Raw genomic sequence first — 18,451 nt, forward strand, 5'->3', positions numbered from 1 at the left:
GATTTATCTACAGTGTTTTTAGTATACCTTTTTGTGTAGCTCTTTTAGTGACTGTTCTTGGTATTGCATTATGTAAACATAACTTACAAGAGTCCATTAGCATCATCACTTAGCAGCTCAAGTAAGTAGGTAAGAAACCTTGCCTTCTTTTATGTCCCTTCACCCTCCTCTACTTATAATTGTCTTAAATATTTCCTCTACATACATTTAGTATCGCCTCAGATAGCGCCATAATTTTACTTCATCCTCAAACATAATTTTGAAAATTCAAGAAGAGAAAGAAAGCTCATTTTATTCACCCATATATTTGCTTGTCATGTTCTTTTTCCTTTCTTAATGTTCCAGGTTTCTTCTTTTATCATTTTTTTGTTTAGAAAATTCCTTTAACCATTATTTTTAGGATAAATTAGTGGTGACAAATTCTCCTCATTTTCCTCATCTGAGAATATTTCAGTTTTTCTTTGATTGCTGAAGAATATTTTTCAGGAGTATAGGATGTTGAGTTGACAGTTCTTTTTCTTCAGCACTTGAAAAATATTGTGGCACCTTCTTCTGTCCTCCACGGTCTTTGATGAGATATCCAGTGTAATTCAAATTGTTTTTCCTCTATATGTAAGAATGTCATGTTTCTCAAGCTGCTTTTGAGATGTTTTTCTTTCTCTTTACTTTTCAGAATTTTAATTATAATGTGACTGTGCGTTGATTTCTTTGTGTTTACCCTGTATGGGATTTCTCTCTGCTTCTTAAATCTATAGGACTTTTATTTTGCCAAATTTCAGAATTTTTCTGTTGTTATTTCTTTTAATTTTTCAGCCTGACTTCTTTCTCATCTGTTTTGACAATATTACTGTTGGAACCTTTGAACAGAGTTTCTGGGACTCTGTTCATTTTTTGTTTTCTCAGTGCATTTTCTCTTTGTTACAGACTGGATAATTTCTATCATCCTTTCAGTTGTTTTTTGTTTTTTGTTTTTTTCCTCTTTGTTCTCTACATTCCGATATTAAGCCCATACACGGAGCTTTTCAGTTATTATGTTTTCTAACTGTGAAATTTCCATGTGTTTCTTCTTTACATCTTCTGTTTCTTTACTAAGATATTATATTCCTTTGGTGGGTTTCTGTTCTGTTTCAAGCATGTATGTAGTTAACCACTGAAGCATTTTTTTACTGTCACCTTAAAAATCTTTTCAGCTAGTTCTAATTTCTGTCATCTCAGTGTTAGCATCTATTGGTTTTTTTTTCCCCATTGTTTGAGATCTTCCTTGTTCTTGGTATGGTTAAAACCTAGATATTTTCACACTATGTTACAAAACTCTGAATTATATTTAAATCATCTGTTGCAGCTGGTCTTCTCTGACACCACTCCAGTTGCCTCATTTTGGCCAAGCTGGGGTACAAGTCCAATTTTTTCATTTAGAATCCAGTGACACTTGAGGCAAAGTCTCCTCATTTTTGTTAGGGGATTAAAGTTCCGGCTCCCAGAATGTCTCCACTGATACCTAAGTGGGAGTAGCCCCATTGTACTTAAGCCATGGATGATATCCTGACTGTCTCCTAAGACCTCTCTAACCACCCTAATCCGAAGGTAGAGTGCCTCATTACTGCTGGGTTGGGGTGTGAGTCCATGCTCCTTGTGTGGTCTCCACTGACACCACTGGGTGGCAAGTGGCTTACTACTGGCCAGTGGGGATGCATTCACTGACGCCTTACTTGGCCTTCTCTGACACCACCCCAGCAGAAGTGTTGTGCCTTGTTAAAGCCTTATAAGGGTAGACATCTCCTCTTCCCACTTGGTCTTTGCTGGCATTGTCATGGTGGGACCACAGTCCTTTCCATGGTGTTTGGCTATAATAGAGCAATTGTTATCTAAAAGTTTTCTGTCTTGCTAAGATGCCCTTTTTTCTTTGTCCTTTGGCTAGAGAGACTAGGCTTTTGTTGGGGCTTTCCTCATCTATCCTGGTTGGCATTTGGGGGATGTCCACTTTTTGAACTTCTAGTCTGGGATATATGACACAAAAATAAAACCTGAGAAATTTACTACCATGTTGTTACTTGGTCCTTAGCCTCTTCAGTCTACGTTCCAGAGTTTTCCTATATTTGTTTATTTATAACATCCAGTGTTTTTCATTGTTCTTAATGGAGGGAATAGGGAAAAGTATGTCTACTCTATCTACTTGAAGCAGAAATCCTACTGTCCTGATTTCTGACACTGAACCCTATCTGTTAAAAAAAAAAAAGGTACTGCAGAGTATATGTTGTAGATTGTAACTGATAGAACTGTTTTGTTGTTGTTTTACAAAATTATTGAAACCAACTCATTTAAATGAGTACTGCTGTTTCCTTGAAATCAGTTACTTAATTATTCCTTGTAGATGTTTCTGTGTTGTTGACATTGCTCCCAACTATCTTTATAACTCTTTTGAACTCAATTTTAGAAAATGAATGTATCCATTTGAGTATTCTCAGTGGCATAAATTGTCGTCCTTTGAGGCTGTGTTTAATTTTTGGAAGTAATTACAAGTGGTCCAAGAGCCAAGATAAGTAGTAAAACAGATAGCCAAATTGAGTAATACACTTGTCAGTCTTTTCTAAGAAAATAGTGTGAATCACAACTTGATGTAGTGAAAAAATATCATCTATTTTATATCATACAAAACCCCCCAAACATTTCAAATTTCCACAGAATAACGAGCTGTGCGATAAATTGTATATGAATAGTGCCATTTGGTATCGAATCACATTTTTTTTTCCTGTGGCTTTGACAAAAATATTTCCTTGGGATGTTTGGAGTTTTTCTCTGTAAACCTTGACAGTGTTTTTGGGTCAACTTGAAAACATCATACTCCATACTATTCTCCTCAAATACATGTTATTCTGTTCAACCTCCCTTTGAAAGTTCAAAACAAATGTCAAAGCTTCTCTATTTCTTTTTATCATTCAAAATGTGCAACTCAACCTTTATAGAAAACTTCATGTTCAAATTCTCCTTCAGTATGAGTCAATGTTCTCATAGCTAACCCTCTACTTGAACAAATCCAGGCTCTTGACATTTTCTACATTTTCGTCAGTCCTTTATACTTCTTCATGAGCATCCTCATTACTTTCTCAAGCCTCTGTGCCAGCCAAAATAACTTCCTCCTTATAGTCCCTCCACACCATAATTGTTCCATTAGATGTCTTGTGTCATTTATGTTTGGTTAACTTCACATAAAATTTAGTGTTAATTCTTTGCTTTCTATAGCTGTCATTGCCCATCCCCATTTATTGCACCCTGTAGCCCCAACAGAGGGTGAAAGAACTGCTGCTGATGTGAGCAGAATCATTTTACAGAATGTTCTTTCCATGCCCACTTTATGTTTGCCAAGCCATCTGAGAACATGAGCATTATTATTTTATAATCATGAGAAGATTGCTAAATACACAGAGCATCCTCCTGTTTGCTTAAGTATAAAGTTCTAAGTCACATACATAAGATCTAAAACTAGATAATAGACCTAATTCAAAAAGTAGGAATGGCTCTTTAGCAAATTAAAGGACTGCTAAAGAAATTTTATATACCCTTCCTCAATAACCTGATACTTTTGTTTCTTTTTGTGGTTCCTTTTCATTTCATAGTTCAGCTGTTGGAGGGAGAGAGACAATTTGGGGGAAATGGTTGTTGCACTATAATTTTGCATTTAAGAACATGAACTCTGATTGTCAGACAGCCTTGGTTCAAATCCTGGTCCATCCAGTTTCCCAGTTGTGCAAATTACTTGGGAGAGTTACTTAACTTCTCCAAGCCATAGTTTCCTCCTCAGTAAAATTAAATAATAACAGCTAAAAATAATTAGTCCCTTAATACTATTGTAAGGGTTAAAGGAGATAATATGTATAACATAAGTTTTAGCACACTGTCTGGCACTTAGTGTTTGGATGGTAGCCATTGTTTATTAAATATAAATTACAGTGCCAGTTATTAAAGATGTTAAGCATGCCCTGAAAGGTTTCAAATCAAAGCATAATTAAAGCTCAAACTTTCCTATCAGAAGGAAAAAATAAGCCATAAAAATTATTTTTAATATAAATTTATTTATTTTAATTGGAGGTTAATTGCTTTACAATATTGTATTGGTTTTGCCATACATCAACATGAATCCACCATGCATAAAAATAATTTTAAAGGCTATAATATAATACATTTTAAAACTATAGCATACAGTTTTTTACCCTTGAGTAGACCATTATCAGAATATTCTAATCAATGAAATTGTGGCTAAGCAGTCATTATTGATTATCTCATGTGAATTATGGTTATGGGACTCGAGCTATGTTCTGGACCCCTCTAAATTTGGGGGGCTGTCACTTTCAATTAAACAGCCAGTCTTCCTCTTTTCCATTGGCTCAAGCACTAACTGAAGACCCATGAATACTGCATCTATGGAGACAAGAAGAGGATATAAAGTCAATTGATTGTTTAGTAGTCAAGCCAGTCAGTCTTAGTCAGCCTGTACCCCCAGCTTCTCTAAGTCCAGGAAACTATTTCCTCTAAGTAACTCAGCAGGCCAGTGAATTCATTCAGAGTACAGTAGCTCAAAATGTGATTCTGGGCTTATCATGGTTTTCCTCTCCTACCTAACAAGAGAACATGAAATTCCATGGAGGTATGAGAGAATGGAATTTGCAAAAAGGGAATACTTGACCAAAAGTGTGTTCAGTCTTCTAGAATGGCTGAGAAAGTTGTGACATCTTTCATTTAGATTTCTGAGAAGGAAATAGATATATTAGAGAAATACACATTTGCCTATTATGACTTTATCTTAGTTGTGCTTATGATGTCATAGTTTTGTGATCCCTGGTTACATTAGACAGTATTGGTATGATAATTGTTTTGATATTGTGCTGTGTTTGATATTGTGCCTGAACTTCTTTTTGCATCTTTTCCTCCAATTTCTTGTGACTGAAATATCTTTACTGTTTTTGAATGTAAAAAAAATTTTGTACATGATAAGACAATCAATTGGATATCTAAAATGTAATCAAATGATTTTTTACTTTGCCTTACATATTGCCAAATAGTAATTTTTAATATTTTCTTAGCTGAAATACCTGTTGTTTGAAATCAAACAACATGCCTTCCCTCTCCAAATGATTTTCCAATGATCACTGTCATCTCCTTATATCCCTATGTTGCTCTTCTGTAAGAACCTTAAAGTAATGAAGTCATCTTTTCCTTGAATACTTGTTAAATACATTTTCCTTGTTCCTCCAATCTGACTTTTTCATAGTAATCAAAAATCTTGATTAGTCAGGAAAATTCACCAACTTTCATAACTAATGAATTCTTAGGTGAAATTTACTTTTAAATTCCAAATTGCCTACACTTAAAACATCAATAAGAAAGACAATGAATTCAGAACGTAATCCCTCAGATCCTTTCATAATGATGGTGTAGTACCAAGCACAATATTAAAATATAGTTTTAAAAGTATTAAGGATGAGCATTCATTTCCCAAGTTAGACCTCCACATTAAACCATACTTAATTTTAAAAGGCATGTTCTAGGGGACTTCCCTGATGGTCTAGTGGTTAGGACTCTGCCCTTCCATTGCAAAGGGCATGGGTTCGATCCCTGCTTGGGGAACTAAGGTCCCCACAAGATGCCTGGTACAGCCAAATCAATCAATAAATAAATAAAAGGCATGTTCTGGTTATCAACTCACAAACAGAACTACCTCCTTAGAAGAAAAGATGTCAGCCAGAATGACTCAAGAAACCCATGCTAGAATGAAGGTGAGAAAATGGAGTGAACAAAGAACTGGATTAGATATTGTTTCATGTAAAGATTGGAGACCAAACTTTCCCATGCCCTTTAGCAACTCTCCTCTAGCAAACTAGACTTGTTAAAGTTGCTCAGTCGTGTCTGACTCTTTGCGACCCCAAGGCCTATATATACAGTCCATGGAATTCTCCAGGCCACAAGACTGGAGTGGGTAGCCATTCCCATCTCCAGGGGATCTTCCCAACCCAGGGATCTAACCAGGACTCCCGCATTTTTCAGGCAGATTCTTTACCAGCTAAGACACCAGGGAAGCCCAAGAATACTGGAGTGGGTAACCTATCCCTCCTCCAGTGGATCTTTCCAACCCAAGAATCGAACTGGGGTCTCCTGAATTGCAGGTGGATTCTTTACCAGCTGAGCTACCGGGAAGCAACCGTACATGGATTGATAAATGATTGCTGTTGCTTTAAATGGGGTACTGATGAGTCTCTGAAAGCTCACATCAAGATCTGCATGCAGAGCTCATTTTAAAGACCTTTGCATAGCTGGGCTTCCCTTGTGGCTCAGCTGGTAAAGAATCCACCTGCAATGCAGGAGACCTTGGTTCAGTCCCTGGGTTGGGAAGATCCCCTGGAGAAGGAAACAGCTACCCACTCCGGTATTCTGGCCTGGAGAATTCCATGGACTGTTTGGTCCATGGGGTCACAAAAATTGACAGGACTGAGCGTCTTTCACTTCACTTGCATAACTAGTGCCTCTACAGGCTAGACACAAGAATTTCACATGATTAATTTTAATGGAATTTTAAAATTCCCAAAAAAGTATTCTTGGTTTAATAAGAGAAAATTAATAAATATCAATTGTACTCACCAAAACAAGCTTCCTATACATATGTGTGGCATGAAGACAAATATGGAATTCAACTCTTTTGCTTCAGAATTAGGAATTAGTTTCTATCATTTCCCCCAATGTTTCACATATTACATTCCTCTCCCTGCTATTGTTCAAAGTGAAATGCCAGATGGTTCACCTCTTTATTTTTTAAGTTCTGACCTTTTCTTCTTGAAATTTTTCAGACTGAACATTGTTCCTTTAAAATGGGGGTTAAAATCACCTTTGATAAGCTATCAGATGACTACGAATGTATTTAATGTGACCTTGCTCTGATATTAACATTTTCACAGACCACAGTAGGCAGACCCTTACTGTTTTTTCATTATCTTTTCCAGCCATGGCTGAAAGCCCAAATGATGCCACTATACTTATTCTGTGCTTCCCCCCCCTCCCACTTTAATCACATCCTTTCAACACCACAAATCTTCTGACAGATTATCTTCTCCACAGGCAGGCAGCCACATCCAGACCTTGATGGGCTCCCAAAGCCTTCAGCATCGTAGTCGGGAGCAGCAGCCATACGAGGGAAACATTAACAAAGTGACCATCCAGCAATTTCAGTCACCATTGCCTATTCAGATCCCCTCTTCACAGGCCACTCGGGGACCTCAGCCTGGACGGTGCTTAATTCAAACTAAAGGGCAAAGGAGTATGGATGGATATCCAGAGCAGGTGAGAGGAGTTCTTATAACTGATGAATTTTTAGGAAATGTTTGGATAAGTCCCAGCAGTCCATGGTTTGCCTTCCCTCATTAATGTAGCATGAGACATGTTAATGCGTCACCATGTTGAATGGATTGAAGCCCTCTTTGTTGCAATTTTACTGTCATTTTCAGTGGTTAAGATCTACAACATATAGTAATTGATGGTTGATTAAAATGCCCATTTCACATAGAGAAAAATTGATGACTTGGGATAGTTTTTCTGGTTTATCCTGCACCTTTTTCTACCTATTCTCAACTCTGATTTAGCTTTTCAGCACAGCTTTTGAATGTTCCGAAGTGCTTCAGTGAATTAGGTGTAAATACAAGGCCTTTGGTGAAATTAACAGTGTATAAAGTAAACTGTATATTCCCTTCTATTTGTGGGATTTTTTTTTAAGTTTTATCTTCTAATTGTTGAATAACACAGAGATAAATCTTTGCTATGATCAAAATGATAAAGCAGTTAGGAGGGAAACATTCCTGAAATGCTCCAAAAGCTATTGATAAATACCATGTAGTAAAAAAAAAAAAAAAATTGGTGCTCTTCTGACCTACCTAAAATTAGGATTTGGTTTTCTATTGTAAAATCTTTTTTTCTTCCTTAAGGCTAGAATATTGAATAGGCTCTCATCTTTTGAGTCATATTAAGCTTAGAAAGTAAGACAACAAGATCTTAATACTCTCAGAAAATTAATTTCCCTTATTTCATTCTGCAGATAATAAGGCAAAGCTCCTACTGACTTCACTAACCCCTTAATATGGTTTGTAAAGGTTTCACTTTATTATTGCTTACTCAAAGCTTCACAAATCACCCTTCTCATTTTCTAAACATATCAAATAAGATTATCTTCATTCTCTAGCTTTTTCCTTTATGCTATTAAGAGTCATTTATTATTTGGATCCCAGCTGCTCTAGAAATCTCCTGTGTTTCCTAATACCCTTCTTGAACCTGAGATTATATATTAATCATTCTCAGAATCACGGGTTTTTTATGATAATTTTCTTCCTATCTTGCTTTGATCTAGGCCAAGTGTTAGATTTAAGGTAAAATAAAGCAGACAGATGTCTTTAATCAGGTAATGAGTTGAGGTTTTTAATTCTCTAGAGATTTTTAAAAGTTAATAAAGTTTTAAATTATGCTTTACCACAGGCATCTTAGGTTAAAAATTGTTCATATCCTCTTCACTACAAATATCATAACTTCAATCTAATTCTCTGATTTAATTATTCCTGTTGTTAGCAGGCATAATTAATAAAATAAGTTATTACAAAAGTTCTTTCTCCCAGAATCAGCGCATTTAAATCCACTGAGATCAATACCCTCTGTTTCACCTACTTTTAGTGATAGGGTTAGTATTGTTATTTGTTGTTTATTTGCTAAGTCCTGTCTGACTCTTTTGCAACTCAATGGACACCAGGCTCCTCTGTCCATGGAATTTTTCAGGCAAGAATACTGGGATGGATTGCCATCTCCTTCTCCAAGGGTTAGTATTAGCATGCGGTTATTCTGAACACTCTAATTTAAAGGCCTTTTAGCATTATTACTCCAAAAATACATAAATTGTATAGCTTGACTTAATGAGAGTATTACTAAGTTTTAATTCACATACTTATTAAATTTAAAACATCATAGAGAATGCATTTATAGTCATTGCAAGTGTTTTGCAGCTCTAAAAACATGAGGTATCTTTCAATCTGGGAGGTGAAAACTTAAACATTCAGTGTTTACATTAAGGAAAGTACTTAAGTGTAATTACTTTTAAAATCCCCGGGTTTTTTTCTGCCTTGGTTTCAGGCTGAAATGGTTTGGAATGCTGAGATAAAAACTGGAGTGAACATGAGGAAGTCTAAGGACACTTTAAACAAATAGTACTAGTCCCCAAACAATGCTCCCCCTTTCCCTGAGTTACAAACCCAGAGACAGTTTCTCAGAACATTTTTTTATGACTCAGACTAATAATTATCCACTACCAGTGGCAGGCTGACACATAGACATCCTGGCTCATTACAATGTGCATCTCTTCCCAACTCCACCTTCGGTGACATCACACTGATAAATTGAAATTGTGAAGATAATTACACTAGGGAAATCAACAAACACTACAAACCAGGGGCCTCACCTTCTCCCAGCCAGCTCTTAAACATTTCCCAGTACATCACCAACTGCTACACTGCTTTCTTTCATATCTGTCTTTTTCTAACCTCTCCACTTCTTCGTTTAGCTCTACAACAAGGGGTCCCCAATCTTTTTGGCACCAGGGATTGGTTTCATGGAAGACAATTTTTCCACAGACCTGGGAGGGGGGATGGTTTGGGGATGATTTGAGCACAGTAGAGTTCACACTCCTGTGAGAATCTAATGCCAAAGCTGATCTGACAGGAGATGGAGCTCAGGTGGAAATGTGAGCAGCAGGTAGTGGTTGAAAATACAGATGAAGCTTCACTCGTTCACCTGCCACTCACCTGCTGCTGTGTAGCCCAGCTCCCAACAGGCCACGGGCAGTACCAGTCCATGGCCCAGGGGCTGGGGACTCCTGCGCTATAGCATTCAACAAATGCTAGAATACTAGGAATAGGTCTCAGAATTTGGAGTTTGAGTTTAATGGTACCTTTTTTAAAGTGTGTGACTCTGACCAAGTCTTTAACTCTTTCATGAGGTTCTGTTTTTCTCCTTATGAAATGAGAACATTACCACCCACCAACAACATTCAAAAAGTTTTGGGGACAGTCAAATGATACAATTTTACACATATGCATGCACATGCCAAATAAGTTTGGCACTAAAGAAATTGGAAACAAAAGAAATAGAAATACAAGATTTTAAGGATTAAAATACTAGATGTTGCTTAATGATTATCAGTACCAACCTCCCTATACAGATAGAAAACAAACAAAAAGAGGCTGAGGAGATTATATAATTCACTCTCATAATAAAAATACTTTATGTATTTTTTTACATTCCTAAGTCACTTTAATTTTGAAAACTCGGACCTCTCTAATAAATGTGTGTATGCGTTAAAAGCAAGACGTTTTCCATATTTAGCAAGAAAAAATGGAGGAGAATATTTAAAACATCTAAGATCTGTATAGTTTCACATGAAAATTATAGAGCAATGATTGAAGTGCAAAGACCCAGGAAGTAACTGACAATTTCTAATATAGGCTTTAGACATATAAATCAAAATCCTGTATCTTCATAAGACATTTTTAGTGGTGCATTAAAAAGACCAGTAAAACAGTTTTCTTAAATGATTACAGCAACAGTGTAAAATTTGATCAAGTACTGCATGGAAAAAACCTAAGTCATTCACAATTTTTAAGTGCAAGGAGACATCATAAACATAGTACCAATAGATATGCTGCTGCTGCTGCTGCTGCTAAGTCGCTTCAGTCGTGTCCGACTCTATGCGACCCCATAGATGGCAGCCCACTAAGCTCCTCTGTCTCTGGAATTCTCCAGGCAAGAACACTGGAGTGGGTTGCCATTTCTGTCTCCAATGCATGAAAGTGAAAAGTGAAAGTGAAGTCGCTCAGTCGTGCCCGACTCTTAGTGACCCCATGGACTGCAGCCTACCAGGCTCCTCCGTCCATGGGATTTTCCAGGCAAGAGTACTGGAGTGGGGTGCCATTGCCTTCTCCAATAGATCTGCTAGGTATAGCATAATAAAGCACAGTAATTTCTATGAAAGTTTGGAGATTTTTACTTTTACAAAATAATCACTTAGGATATCCCTGGTGGAGCAGTGGATAATGCTTAATTATAATTCTTCATTAAGATTATAATTCTCAATAATCATCCACCTGCCAATGCAGGGGACATGGATCTGATCCCTGGTCTGGGAAGATTCCTCATGCTGCAGAGCATCTAAGCCTGTGAGGCACAACTCCTGAAGCCCACACAACTAGAGCCACTGCCGCCCAAGAGAAGCCTCTGCAATGGAGAATGACCCTGCTAGCCACAACTAGAGAAAGCCCACACAAAACAACGTAGACCCAGCACAGCCATAAATAAATTAATAAATTAAAACTTTTAAAAAAAGTAATCACTTATTGGAATGCTATAGGTATAAATGTCAGAACCAATTACAACGAATCTACATTTTTTTTAATTCAGGGAAGAGAAGTCTGAATGAAAATAGGAAAAGAAGGGACAATAGTTGTCATATATTAAGTATCTACTATGCTATTTATATTACATGTAGTGTATCTGTGCTATATATACCAGGTACCTTGCACACAGGCCTGGCTTCAGGATGTGTGATCTGTACAGCTGCACCTGCACTTGGACGGGCCCTGCACTTGGTTTAATGCTCTGCTATCACCAACTTGTAATTCTTAATAATCATTAAACAAGGAGCCTCATGTTTTCATTTTGCATCAGGCCACACTAATTATATAGCTTGTCCTGCTTGCATATCCTCTTGTACTTAGTGTGCACAATAATCTTACTTACTTTTTATAAATGAAGACCAAGGCACAAAGAAAATAATATGTGAGAGGTATAATTGGCCAAGCTGAAATTTTAACCCAAGGCTGTCTAACCCAGAACCCAAGTTCTGTGTGCCAGTTTTACTATTAAATTAACCATATGAATCAGAAACGTGCTGTGGCCTTAGTGTCCCCTTCTGTCAAATAATATTAACTGAACCTGTTTCAACTACAGTTCAAAGTTTTAGAACTGCTTTCTGTTCAGTCTCTCAGACGTGTCCAACTCTTACGGCCCCATGAACTGCAGCACTCCAGGCCTACCTGTCCATCACCAACTCCTAGAGTCCACCGAAACCCACGTCCATCGAGTCGGTGATGCCATCCAAGCATCTCACCCTCTGTTATCCCCTTCTCCTCCAGCCCTCAATCTTTCCCAGCATCAGGGTCTTTTCCAATGAGTCAGCTCTTCACATCAGGTGGCCACAGTATTGGAGTTTCAGCTTCAACATCAGTCCTTCCAATGAACACCCAGGACTGATCTCCTTTAGGATGGACTGGTTGGATCTCCTTGCAGTCCAAGGGACTCTCAAGAGTCTTCTCCAACACCACAGTTCAAAACCATCAATTCTTCTGCACTCAGCTTTATTTATAATCCGACTCTCACATCCATACATGACTACTGGAAAAACCATAGCCTTGACTAGACGGACTTTTGTCAGCAAAGTAACGTCTCTGCTTTTTATATGCTATCTGGGTTGGTCATAACTTTCCTTCCAAGGAGGAAGCATCTTTTAATTTCATGACTGCAATAACCATCTGGAGTGATTTTTGGAGCCCCAAAAATAAAGTCAGCCACTATTTCCACTGTTTCCCTGTCTATTTGCCATGAAGTGATGGGACAGGATGCCATGATCTTAGTTTTCTGAATGTTGAGCTTTAAGCCAACTTTTTCACTCTCCTCTTTCACTTTCACCAAGAGGCTCTTTAGTTCTTCTTCACTTTCTGCCATAAGGGTGGTGTCATCTGCATATCTGAGGTTATTGATATTTCTCCTGGCAATCTTGATTCCAGCTTCTGCTTCCTCCAGCCCAGCGTTTCTCATGATGTACTCTGCATATAAGTTAAATAAGCAGGGTGACAATATATAGCCTTGATGTACTCCTTTTCCTATTTGGAACCAGTCTGTTAATCCATGTCCAGTTCTAACTGTTGCTTCCTGACCTGCATACAGGTTTCTTAAAGGCAGGTCAGGTGCTCTGGTATTCCCATCTCTTTCAGAATTTTCCACAGTTTTTTGTGATCCACACAGTCAAAGGCTTTGGCATAGGCAATAAAGCAGAAATAGATGTTTTTCTGGAACTCTCTTGCTTTTCCATGATCCAGCAGATGTTGGCAATTTGATCTTTGGTTCCTCTGCCTTTTCTAAAACCAGCTTGAACATCTGGAAGTTCATGGTTCACGTACTGCTTAAGCCTGGCTTGGAGAATTTTGAGCATTACTTTACTAGCATGTGAGATGAGTGCAATTGTGCAGTAGTTTGAACATTCTTTGGCATTGCGTTTCTTTGGGATTGGAATGAAAACTGACCTTTTCCAGTCCTGTGGCCACTGCTGAGTTTTCCAAATTTGCTGGCATATTGAGTGCAGCACTTTCACAGCATCATCTTTCAGGATTTTAACTAGCTCAACTGGAATTCCATCACCTCCACTAGCTTTGTTCATAGTGATGCTTTCTAAGGCCCACTTGACTTCACATTCCAGGATGTCTGGCTCTAGGTGAGTGATCACATCATCGTGATTATCTGGGTCATGAAGATCTTTTTTGTACAGTTCTATGTATTCTCGCCACCTCTTCTTAGTCCCTACCATTTCTGTCCTTTATTGAGACCATCTTTGCATGAAATGTTCCCTTAGTATCTCTAATTTTCTTGAAGAGGTCTCTAGTCTTTCCCATTCTATTGTTTTCCTCTATTTCTTTGCATTGATCACTGAGGAAGGCTTTCTTATCTCTCCTCGCTATTCTTTGGAACTCTGCATTCAGTTGGGTATATCTTTCCTTTTCTCCTTTGCTTTTCGCTTCCCTTCTTTTCACAGTTATTTGTATGGCCTCCTCAAACAGCCATTTTGCTTTTTTGCATTTCTTTTTCTTGGGGGTGGTCTTGATTCCTGTCTCCTGTACAATGTCATGAACAGCCATCCATAATTCATCAGGCATTCTGTTTATCAGATCTAGTCCCTTAACTCTATTTCTCACTTCCACTGTATAATTAAAGGATTTGATTTAGGTCATACCTGAATGGTCTAATGGTTTTCTCCACTTTCTTCAGTTTCAGTCTGAATTTGGCAATAAGGAGTTCATGATCTGAGCCACAGTCAGCTCCCGGTCTTATTTTTGCCGACTGTATAGAGCTTCTCCATCTTTGGCTGCAAAGAATATAATCAGTCTGATTTTGGTGTTGACTATTTGGTGATGTCCATGTGTAGAGTCTTCTCTTGTGTTGTTGGAAGAGGGTTTTTGCTATGACCAGTGCGTTCTCTTGGCAGAACTCTATTAGCCTTTTCCCTGTTTCAATCTGTACTCCAAGGTCAAATTTGCCTGTTACTTTATGTAGATGGAATAGACACTGACTGGAACTCACATGAACATGTCCAATGCTTTAAAAAGCAAAAATACTCAACAAATGGAAAGTTTTCTTATCAACAAAAATTTACCTCTGTATCCCTTAGTGTGGCCTAAAGAACTAATGAGTTCTAATATGATTAAAGTGAGTTCCATATACCCCTGAAAATACATAATAAATTCTACCACCAATGATATTGAATGGATTTAAATGAATGTCATTTGTAGCTAGCCAGCACACTTAACTTTTTTTAACCTTAAAGAAGCACTTAGTAAACTTTGGTTTTCCTCCTGAATGATGAAACTATCTCAACATTCAAACTACCCATCACAATAACACAAGGCAAAATATCCAAGAATTCTAATTTAATACACTTATTTTTACATATTCATTTTTCATAGAAATTAAGTAGAAAGTCTGTTTTCAACTCTATAATTAACATAAAACATATGAGAGCTGTGGTACATATACACAATGGAGTATTACTCAGCTGTTAAAAAGAATTCATTTGAATCAGTTCTGATGAGATGGATGAAACTAGAGCCGATTATACAGAGTGAAGTAAGCCAGAAAGAAAAACACCAATACAGTATACTAACACATATATATGGAATTTAGGAAGATAGCAATGACGACCCTGTATGCAAGACAGGGAAAGAGACACAGATGTGTATAACGGACTTTTGGACTCAGAGGGAGAGGGAGAGGGTGGGATGATTTGGGAGAATGACATTCTAACATGTATACTATCATGTGAATTGAATCGCCAGTCTATGTCTGACGCAGGATGCAGCATGCTTGGGGCTGGTGCATGGGGATGACCCAGAAAGATGTTATGGGGAGGGAGGTGGGAGGGGGGTTCATGTTTGGGAATGCATGTAAGAATTAAAGATTTTAAAATTTAAAAAATAAAAAACTAAAATTAAAAAAAAAAAACATATGAAAGTGATTTTTAAAGCATAAAGTACTATCCAGATTCAAGGTATTAGTTTTTATAAACTAGAAATCTGATGTATAATAATTATATCTTTTTTAACAAATTACCTTCAACAAACTCGTGTGCATGTCACTGGAAGTTCATTATCAGGGAACTCTACTTAGAAAAGGGATTATACAAATGACCCAATTTTGCTCTTTTTTATGGCTGAGTAGTAAATATTCCATTGTATATATGTAACACATCTTTATCTATTCCTCTGTTGATAAATATTTAGGTTGGAATCTATAAAAATGATACAGATGACCTTATTTGCAAAGAAGAAATAAAGACACAGAGGTAGAGAATAAATAAATAGATATCAAGAGGGAAAAGAAAGATGGAAGGAATTGGGAGATTGGAATTGATACATATATACTATTGATGCTATGTATAAAATAAAGAGCTAATGAGAACAACTCTGTAGCACAGGGAACTCTGTTAATGCATTGTGATGATCTGAATGGGAAGGAAATCCCAAAGGAAAGGGATATATGTATATGCATGGCTGATCCACTTTGCTGAACGGTAGAAACTACACAACATAGTAAAGCAATTATTTCAACAAACAATGATTTTAAAAAAGAAAAAATAAGGGATTATAATGCATAAACTATTTTGATTATTGACAAATATAATAGAGAATCATAGAATTGTATTAAACAGTGAGTTGAAGAAAACCAGAGAGTGAAGACTTGACTCCTTCCCATTCCACATGAAAATTCTTAGCCATCATATCCATTTTCTCAGCTCCTTCCTTTGTTTCCCAGTTCAAGTGACTATTTACCTTATCCTCTTCTCAGTAAATTATACTTTATATCAGTTTTTCTCAACCTCAGCTGTACTTTAGAATCTTCTCAACTTTTTTATTGAAATATAGTTGATTAACAATATTATTTTAGTCTCAGGTATACAGCATAGTGATTCAGTTTTTTGCAGATTATATTTCATTATAAATTATTGTAAGATATTAGTTATGATTTCCCATACTATATAATATATCCTTGTTGTTTATTTATTTTATAAATAATGGTTTGTTTCTATTAATCCCATACCCTTAATTTATTTTTACCCCCTCCCCTCTTCCGTTTGGTAACCACAAGTTTGTTTTCTATGTCTATGAGTCTATTTCTGTGTTGCATATATATTCATTTGTATTATTTTTTAGATTCCGCATGTCAGTGATGTCCTACAGTATTTATCTATCTCACTTATTTCATTTAGCATAATGCCCTCTAAGCCCATTCATTTTGTTGTAAATAGTAAAATTCTATCCTTTTATATGGCCTTTTATATTGTGTGTATATGTATTACATCCTCTTTATTCATTTGTCTGTTGATGGGCACTTGGGTCATTTCCAAGTCTTAGATATGGTAAATAGTGCTTCTGTGAAGATAGCGGTTCGTGCGTCTTTCTGAATTAGTGTTTTCATTTTTTCTGGATATAGGCCCCAGAGTGGAATTGCTAGTTCTAGTTCTAGGCTTCCCTGGTGGCTCAGATGATAAAAGAATCTGCCATGCTGGAAACCTGGGTTTGATCCCTGGATTGGGAAGATTCTCTGGAGAAGGGAATAGCAGCCCACTCCAGTATTCTTGCCTGGAGAATCCCATGGACAGAGGAACCTGGTGGACTACAGTCCATGGGGTCACAAAGAGGGAGGGAGGTTGTTCAGGAGCTTTGAAAAACACTAATGTCCGGGCCTCATTCCCAAAGAAACTGATTTCATTAGTCTGAATGTGAGCTGAGTGATGGGAATTTTTGAAACTCCGCAAGTGATTCTATTGTGTAGCTAAGGCTGAGAAGTCATACTTGAGATATTCTACAGCTCAACAATGTACCAGCTGAATAACGTATTGTTATTAACACTATTTAGAAGCATACACAATTCATACATAACTTGTTGAATATTTTTAAAAGAAACTGAAATAAACGTTTTCTCTTTTGCAAATGTATAAGTAAAGTAAGTAAGTGTTAGTCACACAGTTATGTCTGACTATTTGCGATCCCATGGACTATAACCTGCCAGGCTCCTCTGTCCATGGAATTCTCCAGGCAAGAATACTGGAGTGGGTTGCATTTCCTTCCAAGGCAAAGCATATTTGTATATGTAGAATACATAGACTCCAAAGCATAAATAGGAAGGAAAAACAGCTTGATGCTTCAAATGTTTCAAAATCCTTTCATATATTAACTGATTTCATCTAACCAATAATGTGATGGATAGAGCAGTTCCTGTTTTATTGACTAGAAGCCTAAGATTTGAAGAAGCAGAACTAGAATTAAAATCCAATTTCATGAGTGTACCACATTATAAGCTACAGCCTGCTGCACTATGGCCAAACACAGGGGTCAAGAGTAAGCTCACAATGGAAGAATAAAAATATAAAAAATACACTCTAGAGTTTCTGTCTGCCCCAGACAAGAAAGAGGACATACCCGCTAATGAACCTAATACATCAGGATGGCCAGAGCCACAGAGCTGTCTCCTACCAGGAGTATACATTCAAACTAAAGTTTGTGCCTGAAAGAGGACTTGTAACATTACATTAGAATTACATTAGAATAAGCTCGATAAGTTATACAAAGCAGTTCCCATCCATCATATTCAAGGACAAAAAAAAAAATAAAGCTCAGAAACCCTCCCTGAAGGAGATGCTGTAGTGTACTCCAGAAGAAATAATTTTTAATACTTAATAATATGTGGAGCATATAATAATTCATGAAGCAATTGGCTAAGACATGATTTCAGACATTTCTTTACTCTGATCAGTTGCCTGAAGGGCTCACAGGGTTTCCAGTTGAGGCTTTCATCTATCAGGACCAAGTGAAGAAAAAACCATTAGTCTGAATGCTTAATAGTTTAATATAAGAAGAAAAACTTGGAAATATTTTGGGGTTTTATTTATGAATTTTTAAATTAAAAGGCAATAATTTAATAAAAGTTATAGAAAACAGATATTAAGATGGTTTTAATGTATATTATTTACTAAAATGATTTCAGGGACATCCCATACCTCATCCTGCTCCACTTAAAATACAGCTATTAATTCATATTTTCCTCATAGAAT

At 36.9% G+C, this 18,451-nt stretch overlaps 1 protein-coding gene across 1 annotated transcript in view; it reads left to right on the forward strand.

Moving 5' to 3' along the window:
* The window catches only part of LRRC7 (leucine rich repeat containing 7), a 621,984-nt gene that overhangs the window by 555,728 nt on the left and 47,805 nt on the right, over positions 1-18,451 (forward strand). The window contains exon 24 of the mRNA XM_027971033.3: positions 7,105-7,326. Coding sequence (XP_027826834.2) covers positions 7,105-7,326 — 222 coding nt within the window. The remainder of the gene's footprint in view (positions 1-7,104; positions 7,327-18,451) is intronic.

The sequence above is a fragment of the Ovis aries genome, chromosome 1, assembly GCF_016772045.2.
Source record: "Ovis aries strain OAR_USU_Benz2616 breed Rambouillet chromosome 1, ARS-UI_Ramb_v3.0, whole genome shotgun sequence".
NCBI classification, from domain to species: Eukaryota; Metazoa; Chordata; class Mammalia; order Artiodactyla; family Bovidae; genus Ovis; species Ovis aries.